Consider the following 21,259-nt stretch of genomic DNA (forward strand, 5'->3'; position numbering starts at 1 on the left):
TGTAGGATACGGAGAAATTCTTTGTGCACCGCGGGCGGTGCAAACTTCGACGACAAATGCACGATCACGTTCGGCTGGTCTACATTGTAATTATTTTTAATTTATATTTAATATTTATAAATCAATTTTTTTATTTATAAATTTTATATGATGAAAATATTTTTATTTTTTTTAAAAAATTATGACAATATATATTATAATATAATTTAAAATATTTTAATATAAAAATTATTTTTATTTAATTATTTTTAATATATATTTAATATTTATAGATCAATTTTTTATTTAAAAATTTTGAATGATAAAAATATTTTTATTTTTTTTAAAAAATATAATATTATATATATATTATGAATATAAAATATTATAATATAAATATAAAATATTATAATATTTTTAAAAAATAAAAATATTTTTATCATATAAAAATTTTAAATAAAAAATTAATTTATAAATATTAAATATATTAAAAAATAATAACTATACGAATCAATCGGAGGTAACGATGCACTCATGTCGGATTTTCGCCGCCCGGATATGATCCAATACAATAACTACAAATAAATAAATTTAGATCACCACCGGCTCGGGCTCCCGCTGTGGGCCCCACCCCTTTCTCCTACCCTCCACCCTCCCCTCAGCTGGCGGTTTTTTTTTTTTTTTTTTTATTGCCTGCTTCGTCGCTTCGCACGGGGTAAAAGGGAGATTCTTCTTCTCTGCTCCTATCCCGATCCGTCCAAATCCTCTATCTTTCTCCGTCGTTAGCTTGTTTCTTTGTTCTCGTTGTTCTCTGCTCGGGGGAGTAGAGAGGTGAGGGAGAGACGAGTATCGACATTACGAGGTGATGGGGTATTTGAATCCCTAACAGGTTGATGCATTGCTTCCCAGCTTTCTTTTTCCTCTTGGTTTTTGATCTCTTTTGCTTTTCCTTGTCCTTTAATTTTCGGCGGTGTTGGGGCCGATGCGAAGCTCTTTTCTCTTTTCTTGCTTGTTTTTTCTTCCTTTGGGCGTATAGTTTTTGGTGAAAGATCTCTTTTTTATCTTTATTTCTTCCGAGAGAATTTTTTATCTTGATTTCAGTGTGGTTGTTCTGGCTTTGCGCAAAAGATTAAATTGTTGTGGTATTTTTGGTTCTGCTAACTCTTCTGGATCTTTGAAGGTGAGAGACTTGAGTTTTGAATTTTTTTTTTTTTCTGGAGGAAGTCGAGATCTGGCGTTTCCTAACGCTCGAAAGATTCCATTTATTTGATCTCGCAATTTCACTCGACCGTGTGGAATTTATGGTATTCATTCTCGGATGATTGTTTATTTCAAGATCGGAGCCGTGTAATGAGATAAAGAGGAGGGAAGGAAAGAGAGAATGGGGAGAAAGTCGAAGTGGTTTGGTGCTGTCAAGAGGGTTTTCAGCCCAGAATCGAAGGAGAAGAAGAGCGAGGTTTGGGATCTTACTCACATTCCTTTGCTTTTCCAATTTGCGATTATCAAATGTCTTTGTTCAAATTGTCATCTTTTCTCCTCCTATTATCAGAAATCCAAGAAGAAATCAGTACATGAGACGTCCAAGAATTCAGATCCATCCCCTTCGGAGCCATTAGAGAATGCTGCTCCAGTCTCAGCTCCTCCTCCTCCACCTCTGCCTCAGCATGAGGAGGTCAAAGTGGTCGAGGCCGAGAATGAGCAGAACAACCATGCCTGCTCTGTAGTGCTGGCCACTGCAGCTGCAGCGGAGGCTGCCGCGGCAGCTGCTCAGGCTGCTGCAGAGGTCGTTCGCCTCACAACAGTAGCAAGGTTCCCCGGAAAGTCGAGAGAGGAGGTTGCGGCAATCAAGATCCAGACTGCCTTCCGAGGATACCTGGTATACAAACCCAAATACTCAAACCTTCTCACTGTTTCATATAGATTTCTTTTTAGTTTTTGCTTCGCATTCTTGCATATTAATGGATGGAACTGTGATATTAAACTGTGTGATTATGATTGAAGAGCAATGCATGTTAAACTATGATCGTAGTAACTGAAGGGGATACTGTTTCTCTCTGGACCAGGATTGATGATTTGAGAAATTAGATTGCCTATTTGCCTTCTACTTTTTTCCTTTTCTATTTAAAGATTAGAAAAGAAGGCCAACTATTATGGTGGTTGAAGAATGTAGTTATTTGCCTTAGATATTATCAGCATCATATTTGAGACCATAAAATTTTTGGTATGAAACCTTTCAAACAAGGTTTCTCAGTGTTCTGCAAAAGATAATAAAGAAGATCTTTCTCTTGTACATCTTTCTAGAAAGTTCAATTTCTAGTTAAATCAGTTTTCCTGGCAGAGAATTACTAGTCAAATAGTTTGCTTTTACAGGAGGGTTATTGCATCTATGAATATGTGGCAAGCTTTGGATTACTCGTGAGTTGTTGAGCACAACATTTTGTGCTGGAGACTTCAAGTGCCAGATTTGCTTACGTTTAAAAAGCATATTCAATTTTACTTTATATTTTATTGTATTCATTATTTTGTCATTTTCTAGATCAATATTTTTAAGAGACATAGTTGTTAAATTCATTTATACAAAAATAAGAAAACTTCCCTCAATGTGCATGAAACATGTTATTTACTACATCCTATACAGTCTTTTTTTTTTTTAGGCCTCGGTATGCCATTTCCCGATTCCCGTTCCTGATTTTACATTTTCACCAATGTCAGTTAAAGCTACTTATACTATGACATATTAATAAAAAAAAGTTGTAATTTGTCTCCTTCCAGCTCAAGCTTTATGAAACAAAATAGGAACACTGATCATAATTTAAAAAATTCAGAATTATTCTTGATAGTATGACAGTTATCTTTTTCTTAGAATCAAACAGTATATCTAATGCCAACATGAAATCCACTAGGCACCTATGGGCCCTATCTTTTGTTAAATTTACTGTTGACAGTTTACTTCCCATAAAATTTAGTATTTAAATCTCATGTTCTTAAGCTGATGAATATGCTTGCAAAATTTTTAAATTGTTTCAACATTATATCAGGCAAGAAGAGCACTGAGGGCCCTGAGAGGACTGGTTAGGTTGAAGTCCTTGATTGATGGAAATTCTGTCAAGCGTCAAGCCACAACTACATTACGTTGCATGCAGACACTGGCAAGAGTGCAGTCACAGATCCGTTCTAGGAGAATCCGAATGCAAGAGGAAAACCTGGCCCTTCAACGGCAGCTCCTGCTTAAACGTGAGAGAGAGCTTGAAAGTTTAAGGGTACATTCATATACCTGGCATTTTATTTATTATATTTAAATGGGGTCTGCTTTTCTGCTTTAACCCTTTGTCTGCACAGACGATCAGAAACCAGCATTAAACTCCAGTTTATTGTTGTCTTGCTCATTTCTCTTTTTTCACATTACAAAGTGACCAGGGCTTGGAATGAAATTTTAGGTGGGAATAATGTTTTACAAATTACCAAAAATGAGACTAGGAAAATGAACACTGTCTGGTAGGACTATGCTTGACAGTGGAACACACAAGTGGACTTGTGGGTTTGCAGAATAAAATAGAGAAAGATGCTTTTAGCGTTGCCTTGCTCATTTCTCTTTGTGCCTTAACATCCTTTCTCAACAAACCTCTTCTTTATTTCCAGAACTAAAAGCATTGCCTTTTCTTTCGCTTAGAAATTTTATCTGTGTGCTTCTAGAGAATGGGAAATTTTTGTTACACAAAGCAGGCAAACCCTTGCAACAACAGCACCCCCCCCCCCCTCCTCTCTCTCTCTCTCTCTCCCCCTCTCCATGAGTGTATCTTTGTTGGGGGAAGGAGGGGACCAGCTCACTTGAAGTAACTCTGTTTAACAGGTCAAAAGATTCCATTCTGTTGTTTTATTTTTAGGACTTAGATGTAGTTATTCTATGTTTTTATATGTGCTGATATTGATTTATAGGTCCTTATAATTTCTTTAGCAGCTCCATATAGATCACTATCTTCTTTCAACATCTTCTCTAACTCGTTTCTTTGGTTGCCTTTGCTTTTAAGGTAAGCAAATCTATAGTGCAATGTTGATTCGAGAACACTTGGCATGGGTGCTCAATGTCCAAAAAGGCTCAAGTCTTTGACCTGTCAACCACCTGGAAACTTGACCAGTGTATGGTTATATGCAAGATGTGAAGTCATTTATTCAAAAAAAATTACAGAAATAACTATTTCTTAGCGCAACAAGTGTATATTGGTACATGCAAAACTATATATATATATTTGCTACCAGATATATGCATGCAAATGTGATGGATGTAATGGAGCATGTGTGCACCTGTTCATGTGTTTGTATATATACTTGTATATATGAATGTAAGGATGTGTACATGGATGGGTGCCTCAATCATATAAATCTGATGCAAGTGATGATGTGTGCATAAATTGGCTAATATTTCATGTATGTATATCTGTATGAAATAATGTTATTTCAGATCACATGTAGGCTAGGATTTCTTTGACGTATTTGGTATTAGTGATACGGACATATAGCTATAATGGAAAGAGGCACATTTAGACCGTGCCCACAGATTAGGTATTCCAATTGAAACCAATAGCCTCTGGGTTTGGTTGTACACCCTATTCCATCTGTGGCTTCTCATTAATAATGTTCAAATATGATTTGTTGAAAACTAAAGTTTTCGTTTGCTGTCTCGTCCAAGCATTTTGAAGTGTTAGCAATTTGTGTCCTGGGAAAGAAGATTGATCAATATTTGTTTCCAAAAATGAAGGACTAGCATGACTAGGATCAAGATGTATATTGATAGGGTTTTATTACATTTCAATTTAACCATAACTCCTTGAAACTATGCTGTGATCTAGGGTTCGCTGTTTAATAGGTGCATTTTCCTCATTATGTGCAGTTCTCCTTTGATTGTTAAAGCAATAAAGGATTTAATTGTTGGTCCACCAGAGTCTGATATGTTGTTTATTACACTTATGGTAAAGCAAGTTAACCATATCAGCCTACTGATGTTTGTTTTGATTACAGAGGGGAGAGGAATGGGATGATAGAATGCAATCCAAAGAGCAAATTGAAGCAAGTCTGCTGAGCAAGCAAGAGGCTGCAATAAGAAGGGAGAGAGCATTGGCTTATGCATTTACTCATCAGGTACTCAGCTTATTTAACTAAATCACGTGATCGAATACTAGTTCAATTTTCTTCATGCAACAGCATCAACTTATGTTTTCTCATCAGCCATTCGCAGTTTATTGTATGTTGTGTTGTTCCATTTAGCTGTTACTTAGTCTTAGTACTGTTTTAGTCAATCTGATCCAGTCTCCATTTCTATTATGAAACGAGCATGGATTATATTCAAGTATTTTAAACTCTTGAACTGTCCAACAGTGGAAGAACTCTTCAAGGTCAGTGACCCCAATGTTTATGGATCCCAACAACCCACACTGGGGTTGGAGCTGGTTGGAGCGCTGGATGGCAGCAAGGCCATGGGAAAGCCAGAGCATGACGGATAAAGAACTCAACAGTGAACATGCCTCCGTAAAGAGCACCAGCCAGAATGTTGGAGGGGAAATAATCAAAGCCTATGCTCGGCGTGACAGCAATCCGGATCGGCACTCACCCACCACCCAGAAATTAAACCGCCCTGCCAGCCGCCAGTCTCCATCAACGCCTAACTCCAAGACATCTCTTCTTGTGGGAAAGATAAAATCAGCAAGCCCGAAAACTGGCTGGGGCCTGTCAGAGGATGACTCGAGGAGTGTAATCAGCACACAGTCGGAGCGCCCCAGGAGGCACAGCATAGCAGGGTCATCCATTAGGGATGATGAGAGCCTAGCAAGCTCTCCGGCCGTTCCTAGCTACATGGCACCAACAGAATCAGCAAGGGCCAAAACCCGCATCCAGAGCCTGTTAAATGATAAAATTGAGGCTTCAGATACAGTGTCTGTCGGTTCTGTGAAGAAGAGGTTGTCTTTTCAAGTGGGAGATAAGAATAGTGTGACATCTCCAGCAGGAGTGAGGCGATACTCAGGTCCTCCCAAGGTGGACATTGCATTCATTGAGGATGTCGAAGTCCATGCAGACCACAAAACTGGCAACGGTGTAAGCAGGTAACAAGTCGAACTTAAGGTGACACAGAGATGGAAAAAAGCTCGGGTGGAGGACCTATTATTACAGCCAATTTGTTTATTGTAATACAATTGATTTTTATTGAATTGTTTATGGATGGGACACACTCGCTTATGCGGATTGCTTTGTTTTATTATTTTTCTTAGTTTTATTCCCACATATTACTTGCTGTAGTGGGATAAACAAGAATTTGTTTCAAGTTCTACGACAGGATACTGGATCCTGAGACTTGTCTTTTCCTGCTATTGGGTGTTGAATGAAAGATAATATTTATTCATGATGGATTCACCTTTCGTTTTGTTATGGCAATGTAGGAGGTGGTGATCTGTATATCAACACGATATTTAGTAGCTGCAATGAAGTCGAGGGCATTCAAACCATGTAAAAAAATGCTTGGCATAGTGATGATTTCAACTGTTCGAAGCCTCTGACTGGCTGGAATTTAAGCTGCAGGTTATTATTATGTGGCAGTGACCGTGATCTAGCGGCCTAAATAAAGCATAGATGCAAGTGCGAAGACTTGGTCTCTGCAGCAAGTTTTCTCCTGTACTTCTGGGCATTGGAGTCAGGATAACTGTATAAGCCGTTATCACCATGAGATACTGCATTTGTTTGTGTGAGATGACATGATAATTTCTGAAGTTTTCCGATCAAAACTTCTTCAGAAGGTATCTTTGCAATTTTTTTTTAAAAAAAATAATCAAGCAAAAATAAGGTTTGGCTCATATTTAGCCCAGAATGTTTTGACTTAGAGATAACATGCCATACAACGGATCAGAGAACTTCATCTTCGGAACATGGTTCATCTTATACCAGCACCAATAAACTCCCTAATATCAAGTCATTAAGGAGTGTTTGGTTGGGAGGAGTGAGGATCTGGAATCGAAATGGGTGACTCCCATTCTAATTGTTTAGTTGGAAAGAATCCGATTCCGGGATGAAATGAGAATGACTCAATCTATATAGAACTCAATTCCTACTCTTTTCTATAGATTCAATTTTTCATTCTAATTTCGATTTCGATCACGAACCAAACGCTTCGGAGGATTTGACTATTCCAATTTCAATTCCAAGCAATTTCGATTCTCATTTTCATTCTGATTTCGATTGCGAATCAAACACCTTTTTATTTTTTGTCCGAAGTCCAACTTTTTGATGGCATAAAATTACAAATACCTTTCCTCCACGCGGTCGATCACAACTGCACTTTTTCCTTCTCTATCTTTTTCTTGTTTTCTTTTTCCCGTTCTCAAACCTCTGATATTTTATTACCACTGCGCTAGTCAATACCCCTTTGGTTTCTCTCAGCATTCAGATTAAAGTGCCTAAACATGACCTTGATCTTTACGAGGTCTTTAAATAATGCGTGAAAATTTGCCTAAGGGTTATTGCAATTGGCGACGACAAGCCTGACCTTGGATCATCATCAGTGTCTGCGCCTTGTGTCAACCGGATCAGTATCGACTATGAAAAGCTTTTGCTAGCCTGGTACTTTAATAACAATAGCAATGATGCTATTTTACTCTTTGATTTTAGTATAATCTGTTGATAACATCATATAATTAATTCAACATTAAAAATAAAATTGTATACAAGAATCATTCATTGTCATCAATTTTTGTTCATGCACCTCTTCTATCCCTCTCCCAACCAAAAGAAGAAGAAGAAGAAGAAGAAGGGCAGAAGAGAGGTGGACTAAATAAAGCACATAATAGGTGTATGACAATTATTTTCAAACACCCACCCCCGAAGTGCAGTGCAAACCGTAAGAACGTAGAGGTACTTGATGGTGAGATCATGGTTAGACTTGCACTCTCCATATAAACGTGCTTACTACATCCGTTAATCATAAGTTTATTTCCCATGCAAAGAGTGCATATGTGGAACACCCAAATAACGGGTAAAATGTAAGCACACCCTGAGGCAAGAAAAAAAAAAAAAAAAAGAGGTTTCTGCGTCCATGTTAGGCATTGGACCCATTTAGGCATTTGTAATACAGCCTGATTAGAAATCTCAAAGTTCTTGATATGGTTTTCAGAGCAATGCATAAATGTTCACAAAAATTCACAAAACACAACCACTACATCCCATATTTGACTAAAACAAACAAACTAGAGCAGAGTACTCGTACCAGAATTGAGAATAGGGATTACGATGAAAAAAAGTTGGCCACAACATAGTCTGGACATTATCAAGCACACAAGATTTTGTAAATAAGATGGTGGTGGTGACGCATTACCAGTCCCCAATTTTCCAATGGAAATAGTCAGTGCAAGATATTAAAATCATGCAGTTCAATTTAATGGGATTTGTTGCCAAGTCTCAAATATCCAAACAGAACTTTTCATGGTGTATATTTCATGCCACATTATCATTTCTCCAGGTCGTTTGCTCAAAATCAAACAATTCCAGTATCTGATAGCCACAATGCATAACAAATTTGAGAACATCCGGTGATTAGTGTTTACATGTCCTCCACATTAAAAGTAATACATTTGATGGTACTCTTAGCGGATGCACAACAAAATTTTTCACAGTATTTTTTTAAAGGTGCCAGCTTATTTGAAGTTTAGGCTAGCTGAAAAGAGATTGAAGATGGTCTAGGTAAGTGTAATAAATGATATAATAAAAAATCAAGCTCTCCACCTTTTCTCTAATTAATTCAGTCTTCTGATTTAACTGGGAGGCAGCACCAGGACTCTTAATAAGAGGGGAAACATCAAAATGCAGATCCTCCGCCTTTGGTCTTCCCTAGCAACACATCTTTTGCCTCGTTGATTTTTGAAGCAAGGTAATCGCTTCCTCCCGCATCTGGATGGTTGGCAACCATAACCTTTTTGTGCGCTTCTTTGACCTTATCTGGCGGGGTGCTTTCCCTGGGACATTGGAAAGAAAAAAAGCAGGATAATGGTAGGGGAAAAGAGGAATGAGAAGAAAAAAAAAGTACATCAATCACATAGTCGATAATATGGGGAAAAATACAGAAGATAAATGTCAAGTTCATCTCCTGCCATCTTATGTACAAGAACAAGAAACAAGCTCGGTAAGCGGTGGAAAATTGAACTAGGATATGCTTTGCACAATAAGTGAAAAGTGACTCATTAAAGAGCCTGAAACATATGGTTTTCCATTAATTATTACACAAAATGCCTTTACAGAGAATACAAATGAGAATACACTTTGCACAATCCCGAATTGTTGAAAATTTCTAATCAGTGAAATCAACAGACAGGCATTGATAGGGAAGGAGAACCAATTATGGAGAGTTGCTCTATTTGCTTCATAATATGAAATATGATAGCAAACAAATCCAACATCATCTTGTATCCTTCCACTTTTACAGCACATAACTATCAAAATAGAATTAGCTAAAACAAATATCTTTGACTTTTGCCAACTACTGTTCATAATGCAAGCCTATGAGTAAAAACATGCACCAATAAAGATGTGCTAGCATTAGAGAACTAGAGATAAATCCTCAGTTCTACTTTCAACTTAAAAGCAGCTTTCCAAATAATTTTATGTAAAAGTACCTACCCATCTAAACATAAGTTAAAAGCAACTACCCATTTTGACTGAAATTATCCTTATAATCTTATACCCTTTAAAATAATACAGTATTACATTATCATAGTTCAATATTCTTTTACAATAAGATAGTATTACATTATATTAGTTTAGTATTCCTTTATAATAATGTAGTGTTGCTTTATTGTCTTATATTACTATAGTATTTCTTTACAATAAAATGGTATTACAATATATTAGTGTAGTATTCCTTTATAATAATACAGTGTTGTTTTATTATATTATATTAGTGTAGTATTTCTTTACAATAAGGTAGTATTACATTATCATAATATAGTATTTCTTTATTATAGTATTATTTTATAAAATGTAGTGTTGCTTTATAATAGTGTAGTATAACCTTATAATAGTATAGTATTATTTTATAATAGTGTAGTATTACTTTTGTTATAGTGTAGTATAATAGTATAGTATTACTTGATAATAGTATAGTATTGCTTTATAACTGCAACGGCAATTGGATTATTTCATCCCATTTGGATAGTTGATTTTAAGTTATATTTCAAATGGAGAGAATTTTTTGCTTGAAACTTAAGTGGGTAGCTACTTTTAAGTTTAAACTCAATTAGATATTTCTCATTAGTTTTTCCTGTTAGCAACAGCATGTATATGCAACTTTCTTTTCTTTTATAATCATAAGATGACAAATGTGAAATATGACCAAGTTTCGTCCAATTAGTATAAACATCATACCCTGCAATTTTAAAGATTTGAGTTTGCATGGGCATATGCGGTTGCGTGATACTGGTCTAGTTTGTATACAATTTATTGAAGACGAGGCACCATGGAAAAAATGGCCAAACGTAAAAAATGCTCATGGTGTAACTAATGCAATACACTGACTCAATGAATAAAGATATCATAGAAAACCAGTCGGTTGCAATTTATTTGCATGGTGGTTTATTCACTGCATCCAGTAGCAAAAATATTATAGAAAACTGCAGCAGCAATTTATTTGTATGATGGTTTATTCACTGCATCCAGTAGCTACCTCAACTGCAGATCAATGGATGATACTGCCAACAAGAATTCATCATTATCATTCAATAATCTTCTATGTGCATTTCAAATTTTTAAGCACATACATAAGATATTATACCTGTGAATAGACCTTGGAAATGTCTACCTGTTTCTACAGGCAGACCCCAAAGAGTAGCTGATATTAAGAGATGTTTGTATTATCTATTCCCATAACTCAGATATACTTACCTAACTCCAAGAATTAGAGCAGCTTCTCTTCTAGTCATGGTAGGTTGGAAGCCACCTTCATAAAATTTTCGCAACCGAGGAACAACAGGCCGTGCCTTGTATGCCTGCCAGGCTTGGATTCCATATTTACCAGCATAAGCAGTAGCAGCTACTGCAATGCCTGCTAAAAGTGGTGCAACCTGCAGAAGCAGACAATTTGACATCAGAAACAATACAAAACCCTCAACAGAATTAATAAGGAAGAGGAAGCCATGTCATAGCATATAAGTGAAATCTCAAAGATGTTTGATAAAATGAAAATACAAGTAAGATGCTACAGAAGCATGATCAAAGGTATAAATCCATGTAGAATGTATAGAATCATATCAACAAGTAATTTTCCATCACAGCATGACACAAGCCACCATATCTTAGATTGTATCTCTTCTATCTCTATAGGCACAGTATTAATTATCAATTAACATCTATTCCAATTATGGCATTCCAGGGCCCTGCATTGCAATATGAAGAAATTGTGATGATGCATATCAGGAAAATCTAAGACCTACAAAATATGCAGCTATTTTAAAACTTTTCTATTAATTGCTTTGAGGGTGAGTCTTAAAGCAATGGTAAGGTTCCTCCAGTACTTGGGTGTCATGGATTTGATAAACGAAGATAACCTCTCCACATGGAGAGGTAAGGCTGCATATATCTAACCCTCCCCAAATGTTACAGTAGTGGGAACCTCATGCATTGGACCACTGCTTTTTTTACTTTTACCTATTAATTGCATTCCATGATAGAGTCAAGTTATGACAGTTTGCAATCTAAAGATGCTAATACAGTTTGACATTTTTCAGAGATGTTTAGCAACAGCAGCATGTACCTCCAAGGAAATCCTGGCATTTTAATAAGACAAGTGCAGGAATTCTTTTTGGAATTATGAAACCCATATTGATTTACTTATATATTTGAATGAGTGTCAAGATTACAAGCCTACCCAGGAAGCTTAAATTATGAAAAAAAAGAAGAGTATTACACATCAATGGAGAACAGTAAATGTCGCACTGGGTCTAAAGAATATGGAGCATTCTCTAGATCAACTCAAGCTTCAATACATCCATATGGAGTCAACTTAATGCGTCACGGGTATGGTCCAACAAAACTTTTTGATATTTCAGCTCTGAAACTGATATCAATCCCAGTGTCAGAGAAAATAAAAGAACTTAACTTAGGTTCCTAGTTGATATGTAACATCAAAATAATGAATAAAATATGCAAAACAAAATTAAACAATATATCAACAATTTCCAGTTTTAGGGGTATGCAAGGAAAAGGCAGTGCATCATTAGTTCCAGCAAGCAAACTGAAATATCTAGCTAACTTAAGTACAAGTACTGCTAAAGATTCTATGATATCATAATTTATAAATATCATCTTAACGGTAGAAAAAAGATAACACCTACTACCTAGCCCACAACTTGTTAGTGATTCCAAAAACTAAATAACAACTTAATGTCATCCACATGTATTCAGCTATAGGCGCACTTTACATGTTGACTTCAAAGAAGTCATCACCACAAATCGGTGCCCTACCTGAAACCCAAATAGCACAAGGAAATGAATTGAAAATAGTTATAAAATTAAAACATGACCTTTATGAGTGGTTAATGATGCACTTCCATCCAAATGGAATGGGCACTATCTGGGTGTGCAAGAGGGAGAAGAGGCGGTGGGAGCATGTGCACTATTATTGGTAAGTAAGAAAGACAATGAGAGCCTAAGCTCTAATGGATGCATAAATCCTTGTGGACTCTCTGCTGACTTTAAAGTGTGCTCTGCATGTTACTTTATTGAAGCATTCTCCTTGAGGCCAGAAGATAATTTCACTTGATAGCAAAAGCTTGCAATGTTCTATGAATCCGAACATCAGGAATACTGTAGAGCTGAATATGAAGAAAAGTATGCCTATGGTGGAGTAAAGCTAGATTTTTTTGCTAGAAAATAGAATGCCCAAGGATAGAAACTTGTGCGGAAAAGAATTTGATGCTTGCACCAAATGACGCTATTGAGGGACCTATATTGTCAAAAAGTCATGTCTAACACACCTAAAGAGAAGCAAATGAGAAGATAAGGGTAAGTTTACATCAGAGGATTAGGAATGAGAAGAAGACATAACGAAACCTATTAGATGGAAGCTTTGAGATAACCATGTTATATAATTCCAAGCATTGAAATAAGAATCTTGCAATGATGAAGGTCCAGAAAATTCCAAAGCAACTACAAATTTCACATTTTTGTCCCATAATATGATAATTTTTTTTTGTGAATGATTTAATTTTACATTCGGCTATGAAAGATCTTTTGCTGTGGAAGGTCAGTTTTTAAGTGTCGTGCCCGAATGCATCTAGAACATATTATCAGATTTCGGCCATGAATTTTTCTTTAAAAAAAAAAAAAAGATAAAACTCTATGATCTTATCTGGATTCTCTGTTGTCTTCTAATCTCACTTGTACCCATTTTTTTCAGAATTTTCATTGGGTTTGTTTGGGGTTCTTCCCCCTCCCTCATTCTCCTTGTCCTCCGTTAACCAATCCCTCGATTCCAACGTCGAATCCTAGCGGCCCGATTCATCTTCTTGAGCCACTTACAGGCTCCAGCATCAAATCATAAGATTTCTCTACTCGCATCAAGAAAGTAAGATCAAGAGACAGAGATATCAAGAAAAAACCCAGCTGTACCGAGGATTCCGACATTGTTGAAGGGTTTAGAGAACTCACCATATTGCGATAATAAATCCGCGAGAGATGTAGGGATGGGCGTTCCCGCTTGATATCGATTTGTTTGCTAGGGTTTATATCGCCACGGCGTGGAGCAAACGGCGGTCGCGCCGGCGGCTGTGACGGTCGCTTCGCCCGAGAGTCTGGTTCTCCGTATGGGGGCTTCAATGGGCAAGCTGACGTGGTGCTCAGTGGGCGTCTTCCTATCTGGCTAGGTTAAGACGAACAGCAAACACGGAGCCGGCACGAACTGTTCCAAACTTCCCATGGGAGGTCACGTGCGCCGCAAGCGTGCCGATGGGCCTTGAAATCCTACCAGATATCGCCGCGTTCATCTCACGCAGCCTGGAGGAAGACGTGGCATCCTCTAGTTTGTCCGATTATAATCGATGGTACAATACCGAGCACCGTCCGATCAAAGAATCCAACGGTCTGGAGAGAAACCCTAGCGTGTCAAGTCTCCAAAGTTTCAGTCCTCCTCCATATAAGGATCGCAGTGGTTCGCGTCCCAAATTCTCTTCGCTTCTCTCTCGGTTCTCGCGGCCCCAATTCCGTTCTTGAGTGGGGTTCTATCGCTCTGCCGCGGACGACCGAGGTGAGATCGATTGTCTGTTCGAAAAGCTGTTCCTTTTGATCGAATTTTGTTTCTTCCGGTAAAAGCTTGCATGAATTCTCGAGTTCTATTGAAAAATTACGTAGCTGTTATATGACATGGATGTACTTAGATTTGTGTGTTAGATCTAAAGTTCCTGAGATTCGTCTCTGTTTTTAATTTTATTTGCGTAGCTAATATTGCTTGGTGGAGGATTTTTAAGAAACAGGGTTTGTTTCTCTCTGATGCAGTTTATGTTCTGATCTGAGTTTTTATGCGGTTGATATGATTGTGTTTTGAACGAAATCGCTGGAGGCGGTTGTTTAGATGTTCCGTGCCTTGCTTAACGTCTTCGCTCTAGAGTGTCTAGTAGACTATTCGTCTTACAATTTTTACTTTGAACCGATAGCTAGCTGAATCTTGCTTTCCGATTTTAGTTCGTTGGACAGTGATGGTCGTTTCTTAGAAAGCCGCTGTTTTTTTTTTTATTGTATATCTCGGTGAGTTTCTTTCTTTATTTATTTTCTGGTCCAATTTCTATCATCTTTGTATGTGCTTTTGAAAAGAAGAGATTGGAAATTCATGTATACACTTGTACTGCAATCTTTTCAGCACTTTGTTGGAGATTAAAGTACTAAGGTTCTGGCAATTTAATGTGGTAATCTGGATTACCATATGCTTTTGGGGTGGTAATCCAAATTGTCTTGGCAATCCAGATTGTCTTGGGGAGAGGTGGCTATTCAGATTATCACTTCTTTAGTAATATTGTAATAAAAATTTTGGACAAAATTATCCTTCAAAAAAATCACACAAAACTTATTGCCAACCCTCCCCCCTCGCTCCCACTCCCCTTCGCGTGCGCCCCCAGCCCATAGCTCCATCTCATTTTGCCTGTTTGCGGCTCGTCCGCCCTTATCCCCCACCACCTCCTTTGGCTCCTCCATGCCTGTCCCCACCACTCCCACGGCTCCACACGTGCCCGCCCCCTCCCCACCTCATTAGTGCCCATGGTTCCCAGCACTCCTCGGCCCACCACTTCTCCGTGCCACCACTACACCCACGTTACTCCCGTTACTTCTTATCAAGGAAAAAAAGAGAGCATCAGTGCAAAATTATTAGAGATATTTTGAAAATTTGATTTTACATTATCAATAATCTAATTGTCATACCAAACATGTCAATTAAGATTTTCAGTAATTTTATTACTATATTATCTGTGTACCAAACATAGTAATTAGCATTACTGGTAATTTAATAGTGGCAATCTATCCTGAAGGTAATTCACATTACCTTCCAAGATTGCCTGACGATGCACCAAAACGCAATCTAAGGTCTTTCTGGAAGTTATATCCCTTTGTTCCTGTAGTGCAAGAATATACCTAACCGCTTTATTGTTGTATTGTGAAAATTTTGATCTTAGCTGGCTTTATTGTGGTTGTGGTTATTAAATATATTGCAATTGCCTTTTGGTATTACTATACCGTATTCAAATATGTTGCAATTGCCTTTTGGTATTACTATGCCGTGTTCAAATATGTTGCAATTACCTATTGGTATTACTATACTGCTTAGTGATATTATAGTGCTGATTATTCCTTTTACAGAAGGAAAATCCACGTTATTTGTGTGCTGAGTGGTTCCCGTAACTTGAAGGACATGCTCAGAAATATTGTTCTGATATTTTTTGGTCATTTAAAATATTTTCATGTTTTGCCCTTTTGTCTGGTTTATGTATACTCGTATGATTGATTAGATCAGTGGAGTCTTAGTCAATTCTTGCCTATCCTTCTGATTGCAAGAGGTTTTGAATCTAAATTCTCGTTATTTTTTTTGATATGGTAGCACGTGTTAATCCTTATGCTAAGGAGGTTTTTTTGGCTTTATTACCTATTCTGAGTTATTTCTTCACGTTAGGTTTCCAGTTGTTATACATTTTCTTCTAGTTCATAGTTGCTTGTATTATCAATTGGGGTTCTTTAAAGTTTGATTTATTTTTGCCTCTCCTTTCGGCTGCAAGAGTTTTTGGCTTTAAATGTCTTGATGGCTTTGTTCTGGAGGCATATATCAAACTTAAATATCAGAGAGCTTTCATGTCTTGAGTTTTTTCATATTAGCTCTGGACCTCAAACTCTCTTATACATTGCAACATAATTTGACTTTAGTCTTTTTCTCTTTTGGATTTTTTTGGATCTGGCTATTCTGAGTTATTTCTTCATGTTTAGATTCCCAATTGTTATACATTTTCTTATAGTTCATAGTCACTTATATTGTGAATTAGGGTGTTTTGAAGTTTGATATATTTTTGCCTCTCCTTTCGGCTGCAAGAGGTTTAGACTTTAAATGTCTTGATGGCTTTGTTCTGGAGGCATATGTCAAACTTCAATATCAGGGAGTTTTCATGTCCTGAGGTTTTTCTTAAACCCTGCACCTCCAACTCCCGTACATGTCAGCATGATCTAACTTTAGTCTTTTCTTCTAGATTTTTTGGAGCTCGATAGCACTATAGCTCTGTGACTCTTTCCGAGCATTTTGTTTGTTTTTCCTCCTCAATTGCTGTATGTATTGTGTTGTATTTGTGTATGTGACATAGTCTGGATTTAACAGTGGATGAACTCTCCTAGTTGGTAAAGGAAGATACGATGGTTTTTTTTTTAAGATGATGTTCTTTGTGGTTATGGTAAAAGCATTTTATTGTAAACTCATTGACTCTTTTTTCTTTGCTTTGGACAAACCGTTGGTTTATATAGTTAAGGGCATTTTATTACTAAAGTGTAGGAATGACCTCCTAAGTTTTTTATGGGCATATTTACCATGTTTTCCCGTTTTATTGTCTTATGCTTATTGTCAACAAAAATTTTTCTGGAGATGCTCATAGGTTTTTTCACATGTTTTTCAAGTTCTTTCTTCTCTATTTTCTATTTTTTTTTTCCCTGCTTTGTGATGATTTCTACCTGATGAACCTATATATGCAATGTGACTGTGGGTGTATCATGTTAGATTGCATTAGTTTTATTGTTTACAAGCTATCCTCTGTTGAAGGCCTTTATCTTGACTTAAATAAAGTATATGAGTTTAAAATTTTGAATGCAAGTATGAGTTTAAAATTTGGAATGCAACCTTTGTATTTCCACTTAATCTTCTATGACATTTGTGTTCTTAGTTTTTTTCTCTCTCATTAGATATGCAGGTTTTCTTGTTTCCATGTTATTTTTCTTGATCATCCTCTTTTCCCCCTTTCAGCAATCATGGGTAAGGAAAAGGTGCACATTAACATTGTGGTTATTGGCCATGTCGACTCTGGGAAGTCAACCACTACTGGACACCTTATCTACAAGCTTGGTGGCATTGACAAGCGTGTGATTGAGAGATTCGAAAAGGAAGCAGCTGAAATGAACAAGAGGTCATTCAAGTATGCTTGGGTTCTTGACAAGCTGAAGGCTGAGCGAGAGCGTGGTATCACAATTGATATTGCTCTCTGGAAGTTTGAGACCACAAAGTACTACTGCACCGTCATTGATGCCCCTGGGCATCGTGACTTCATCAAGAACATGATAACGGGCACCTCTCAAGCTGATTGTGCAGTCCTTATTATAGACTCTACAACTGGTGGTTTTGAGGCAGGTATCTCAAAGGATGGACAGACACGTGAACATGCATTGCTTGCCTTTACTCTTGGTGTGAAGCAGATGATCTGCTGTTGCAACAAGGTATGAATATTTCTGCCTGCTTCCTGCTGCTTGCTGTTCCCTCTGTCATTTAATACTACATCACCATTCATTGTCAAGAGTTTTAAAATAATGACTTCCACAATATGGTGTCGTCATATTTTTTTTCATGGCTTTCTGTCTAGAGTTCTCAGCCTTCTCTGCTACGCAAGCTTGTAAGTGTTTTAGTTGTAGATTACATGTTTTCATATTTGGCCGTTTTGTTTGCTCTGCAATGGAACCATGATATTTTTTAATCACGATCTGTTTATTTTATGTTTGTATTCCCTAAATGCTGTCTTATTTTAAGATGAAAAAAAACTGAGATCTATTTTGTTCAAGGAGCATCTGTTTGGTGTGCGTACAATTTATGTTCAAAATGGAACATTTAGGTTCAATGAATCCCGAGTTTTTTCTTTTGGTTGCTAATGTGATAAATATCATGTTCCTTTTCTTCTTTTCTCCTTCATTTAAGTGCATAGCCTGTCTACCTTTTTTTTTTTTTTTAATCATATTTGTTATGCTGCATTGTTCTAGATGGACGCCACAACTCCAAAGTACTCAAAGGCTAGGTATGATGAAATCGTGAAGGAAGTTTCTTCTTACCTCAAGAAGGTGGGTTACAACCCAGAGAAGATTCCTTTTGTTCCCATCTCTGGATTTGAGGGTGACAATATGATTGAGAGGTCCACCAACCTGGACTGGTACAAGGGTCCCACCCTTCTTGAGGCCCTCGACATGATCCAGGAGCCCAAGAGGCCCTCAGACAAGCCTCTCCGCCTGCCACTTCAGGACGTGTACAAGATTGGTGGCATTGGTACTGTCCCAGTCGGACGTGTTGAAACTGGCATTCTCAGACCTGGCATGGTGGTTACTTTCGGTCCCAGCGGTCTGACAACTGAAGTCAAGTCTGTGGAGATGCACCATGAGGCCCTGCAGGAGGCCCTTCCTGGTGATAATGTTGGTTTCAATGTCAAGAATGTTGCTGTCAAGGATCTCAAGCGTGGTTTTGTGGCCTCTAACTCGAAGGATGATCCTGCGAAGGAGGCAGCCAGCTTCACTTCTCAGGTCATTATCATGAATCATCCTGGTCAGATTGGCAATGGCTATGCTCCTGTGCTTGACTGTCACACCTCCCACATTGCTGTTAAGTTTGCTGAGATCCTTACCAAGATTGACAGACGGTCTGGTAAGGAACTTGAGAAGGAACCCAAATTTTTGAAGAATGGTGATGCTGGTTTTGTTAAGATGATTCCCACCAAGCCCATGGTCGTTGAGACCTTCTCAGCGTACCCACCACTTGGTCGTTTCGCTGTGAGGGACATGCGCCAGACGGTGGCTGTTGGTGTCATCAAGAGTGTTGAGAAGAAGGACCCAACTGGTGCCAAGATCACCAAGGCTGCTGCCAAGAAGAAGTGAACAATGTCATCAAGTGCCTGGTAGTGGTAGTATTAGATGGCTTTGTAGCCTGTTTTTAGTGTTGGTAGAGGGGGCATCGGTCTTTCGGTTTTCTGCTGCCCATTTTTCTGGATGGAGGCGGCTGGATTCTCAGCTGGAGGCGGTGGTTCTTTTTGCAAGTTCTTTTCCCTTGTTTATTTTTCCGTTTTGAGTTTGGATTAAATCCACAAACAGCTTAAAATTCAGAAGTCCTTTTTGTTTTTTGTTGGATGACGAAAGTTTTGGACATCTGATTGGAAAATTTTGAGAACAGCATTTAGGGTTTAACTGAAGTGCTCCTCTTTCGTTTGTTTTTCCTTGATGGCTTTTTTGTAGTCCCACTGATGTTACTGGGTCCTTGGAGTAACCTGTGCTCATAGATGAAGAGGTAAAACGTACGTGCTCGGATGGTTTATTGTTACAAATTAGACTGTGGCCCTCTTTCGGGGATTCTGTTTTTTCTATCTTAATATTTGTTATCTTGTTTTGCTGCGTTTGTCGTTTGTTAATTGTTTATCCGTTCTTGTTATTCAAGTATGGCGAGCTTTGTATCAATCCATCAAAATAAAATATCAAAATAAAAAGATATTTGATTTGTGAGTGAAATCGGAATGAATTGAAATTAGGGTTGAAATAGTTAAATTTTTTAAAGTGTTTGGTTCGTAGTCAAAAGTGAAATCAAAATGGATGGTTTTTGTTATTGAATTCATATAAAAAATAAAAATTAATATTAATTTAAATTTTTATTTTTATTTTTGATTAAAATTTTTTAAAATTAATTATTTAAAAAAATAAAATTTAATTTTTTATCTCAAAAATTTTATAAAAGATTGTTAAATTTTTTCTTCTTCCTCATCGCCACCTCAGCCATTTTTTCCATCATCACAACTTCATCGTCTTTGAACTCTTTCGCCATCTGTCCAGCCACCTCTTTCTCTTTTGTTGGAGTCCATCCTCTTTCCAGCCGTCTCTCCTCCCTTTCGTTGGAGTCCATCCTCTTCCCAGACTGGGAGATCCTCCTCATCTTCCCCCTTCATTCTGCTGCCTCCGCGTTGGCGATCATCGAAATTTCTTCTATCTCTTTCACAATGGTGCTTCGTCGGAATCCTCGCCATCTCTCCCGCTTGTGGCGTCTTTTGCTGTCCTATCCTCACATGCATCCGCTGCCTCTGCCACTTTTGCACCCCTTGCCTCATCAACCCCACTACCGGCATCTCCATTTCTGACAGCCACGATCTGCACTTCGAGATGATCAGATGGACCCACCTCGCCTACGAGCTCCTTTTCATCTCTATTGACGTCGTCATCTTTGCCAAGGACATTGTCGTCCAAGGCTTCAACGACTCGTTATTCGATGGAAAAAAATGCTACAAAAATTGAATGGATGATAGATATTTTTTTTTTAATTTTATCTCACTCTGGTGGAATGAAATTTTAACTCCTCTAGAGATGGTCCAAATTCAATTACGGAAAATTGGACCATTCTTATTCCTCTCTCAAATAAAAATCAGAATAAAACTCTCTCCAATCAAATGGTTGAAATGAAAATCATCCATTCCAATTCTCATTTTAGATCTCAATTGCCCCAACCAAGCATCTCCTAAATAGACCACCGTTCCAGATGAATAAAGCGGAGGCTTTAAGCTTCTGCTGGGCTCGGTTAAAAGTTGGTTGGTCGAGGGTTTTTGCTTGCTAGCTTTATGTGTCAAAAGAGCTGGTTGAGGTTTTCGCCAGGTGGCTTTCTGTGTTAAAAGCTTCTTGTTGAATTACTACCCTTGAACACCGTCAGGAAGAAAGGCCAAAAAAAAAAAAAAAAACACTCCTCAGATTCTCTGATTTTGATCAGGAAGAAAATAATGGACCACCACACTAT

At 37.7% G+C, this 21,259-nt stretch overlaps 3 protein-coding genes across 5 annotated transcripts; 2 read left to right on the top strand and 1 right to left on the bottom strand.

Moving 5' to 3' along the window:
* The first annotated feature begins 588 nt into the window (after nucleotides 1-588).
* Nucleotides 589-6,370, top strand: LOC105044647 (protein IQ-DOMAIN 2). 3 transcript variants are annotated; one of them, XM_029264449.2, is made up of 7 exons: nucleotides 676-868; nucleotides 1,081-1,159; nucleotides 1,316-1,435; nucleotides 1,529-1,855; nucleotides 3,018-3,239; nucleotides 4,996-5,115; nucleotides 5,353-6,370. In XM_029264449.2, exons 3-7 carry the CDS (start codon nucleotides 1,361-1,363, stop codon nucleotides 6,076-6,078), a joined length of 1,470 nt encoding a protein of 489 aa, XP_029120282.2. In that variant the 5' UTR covers nucleotides 676-868; nucleotides 1,081-1,159; nucleotides 1,316-1,360; the 3' UTR covers nucleotides 6,079-6,370. The 3 variants fall into 3 exon arrangements, with proteins under 3 accessions (XP_010920914.2, XP_029120282.2, XP_029120283.2); XM_010922612.3 differs by lacking the exon at nucleotides 1,081-1,159 and having other exon boundaries at nucleotides 589-868; XM_029264450.2 differs by lacking the exon at nucleotides 1,081-1,159 and having other exon boundaries at nucleotides 676-841.
* Nucleotides 6,371-8,480: 2,110 nt separating this feature from the next.
* Nucleotides 8,481-13,853, bottom strand: LOC105044646 (mitochondrial import inner membrane translocase subunit TIM14-2). The gene is made up of 3 exons (XM_010922611.4): nucleotides 13,654-13,853; nucleotides 10,891-11,069; nucleotides 8,481-8,969 (listed from the first exon to the last, which is right to left on the bottom strand). Exons 1-3 carry the CDS (start codon nucleotides 13,654-13,656, stop codon nucleotides 8,813-8,815), a joined length of 339 nt encoding a protein of 112 aa, XP_010920913.1. The 5' UTR covers nucleotides 13,657-13,853; the 3' UTR covers nucleotides 8,481-8,812.
* A 241-nt stretch (nucleotides 13,854-14,094) lies between these two features.
* Nucleotides 14,095-19,696, top strand: LOC105044645 (elongation factor 1-alpha). Its single transcript, XM_010922610.3, has 3 exons — nucleotides 14,095-14,248; nucleotides 17,486-17,952; nucleotides 18,487-19,696. Exons 2-3 carry the CDS (start codon nucleotides 17,491-17,493, stop codon nucleotides 19,366-19,368), a joined length of 1,344 nt encoding a protein of 447 aa, XP_010920912.1. The 5' UTR covers nucleotides 14,095-14,248; nucleotides 17,486-17,490; the 3' UTR covers nucleotides 19,369-19,696.
* The last annotated feature ends 1,563 nt before the right edge of the window (nucleotides 19,697-21,259 follow it).

Source organism: Elaeis guineensis, chromosome 5 (assembly GCF_000442705.2).
Source record: "Elaeis guineensis isolate ETL-2024a chromosome 5, EG11, whole genome shotgun sequence".
In the NCBI taxonomy this organism is placed as follows: Eukaryota; Viridiplantae; Streptophyta; class Magnoliopsida; order Arecales; family Arecaceae; genus Elaeis; species Elaeis guineensis.

Coding starts and splice junctions, on each gene's coding strand:
- LOC105044647 (XM_010922612.3), top strand. CDS start 1,361: ATGGGGAGAAAGTCGAAGTGGTTTGGTGCTGTCAAGAGGGTTTTCAGC. Junction 1,436..1,528: donor CGAAGGAGAAGAAGAGCGAG/GTTTGGGATCTT, acceptor TCCTATTATCAG/AAATCCAAGAAGAAATCAGT. Junction 5,116..5,352: donor CTTATGCATTTACTCATCAG/GTACTCAGCTTA, acceptor ACTGTCCAACAG/TGGAAGAACTCTTCAAGGTC.
- LOC105044646 (XM_010922611.4), bottom strand. Junction 8,970..10,890: donor GCTCTAATTCTTGGAGTTAG/GTAAGTATATCT, acceptor CCAATGTCCCAG/GGAAAGCACCCCGCCAGATA.
- LOC105044645 (XM_010922610.3), top strand. CDS start 17,491: ATGGGTAAGGAAAAGGTGCACATTAACATTGTGGTTATTGGCCATGTC. Junction 17,953..18,486: donor TGATCTGCTGTTGCAACAAG/GTATGAATATTT, acceptor GCATTGTTCTAG/ATGGACGCCACAACTCCAAA.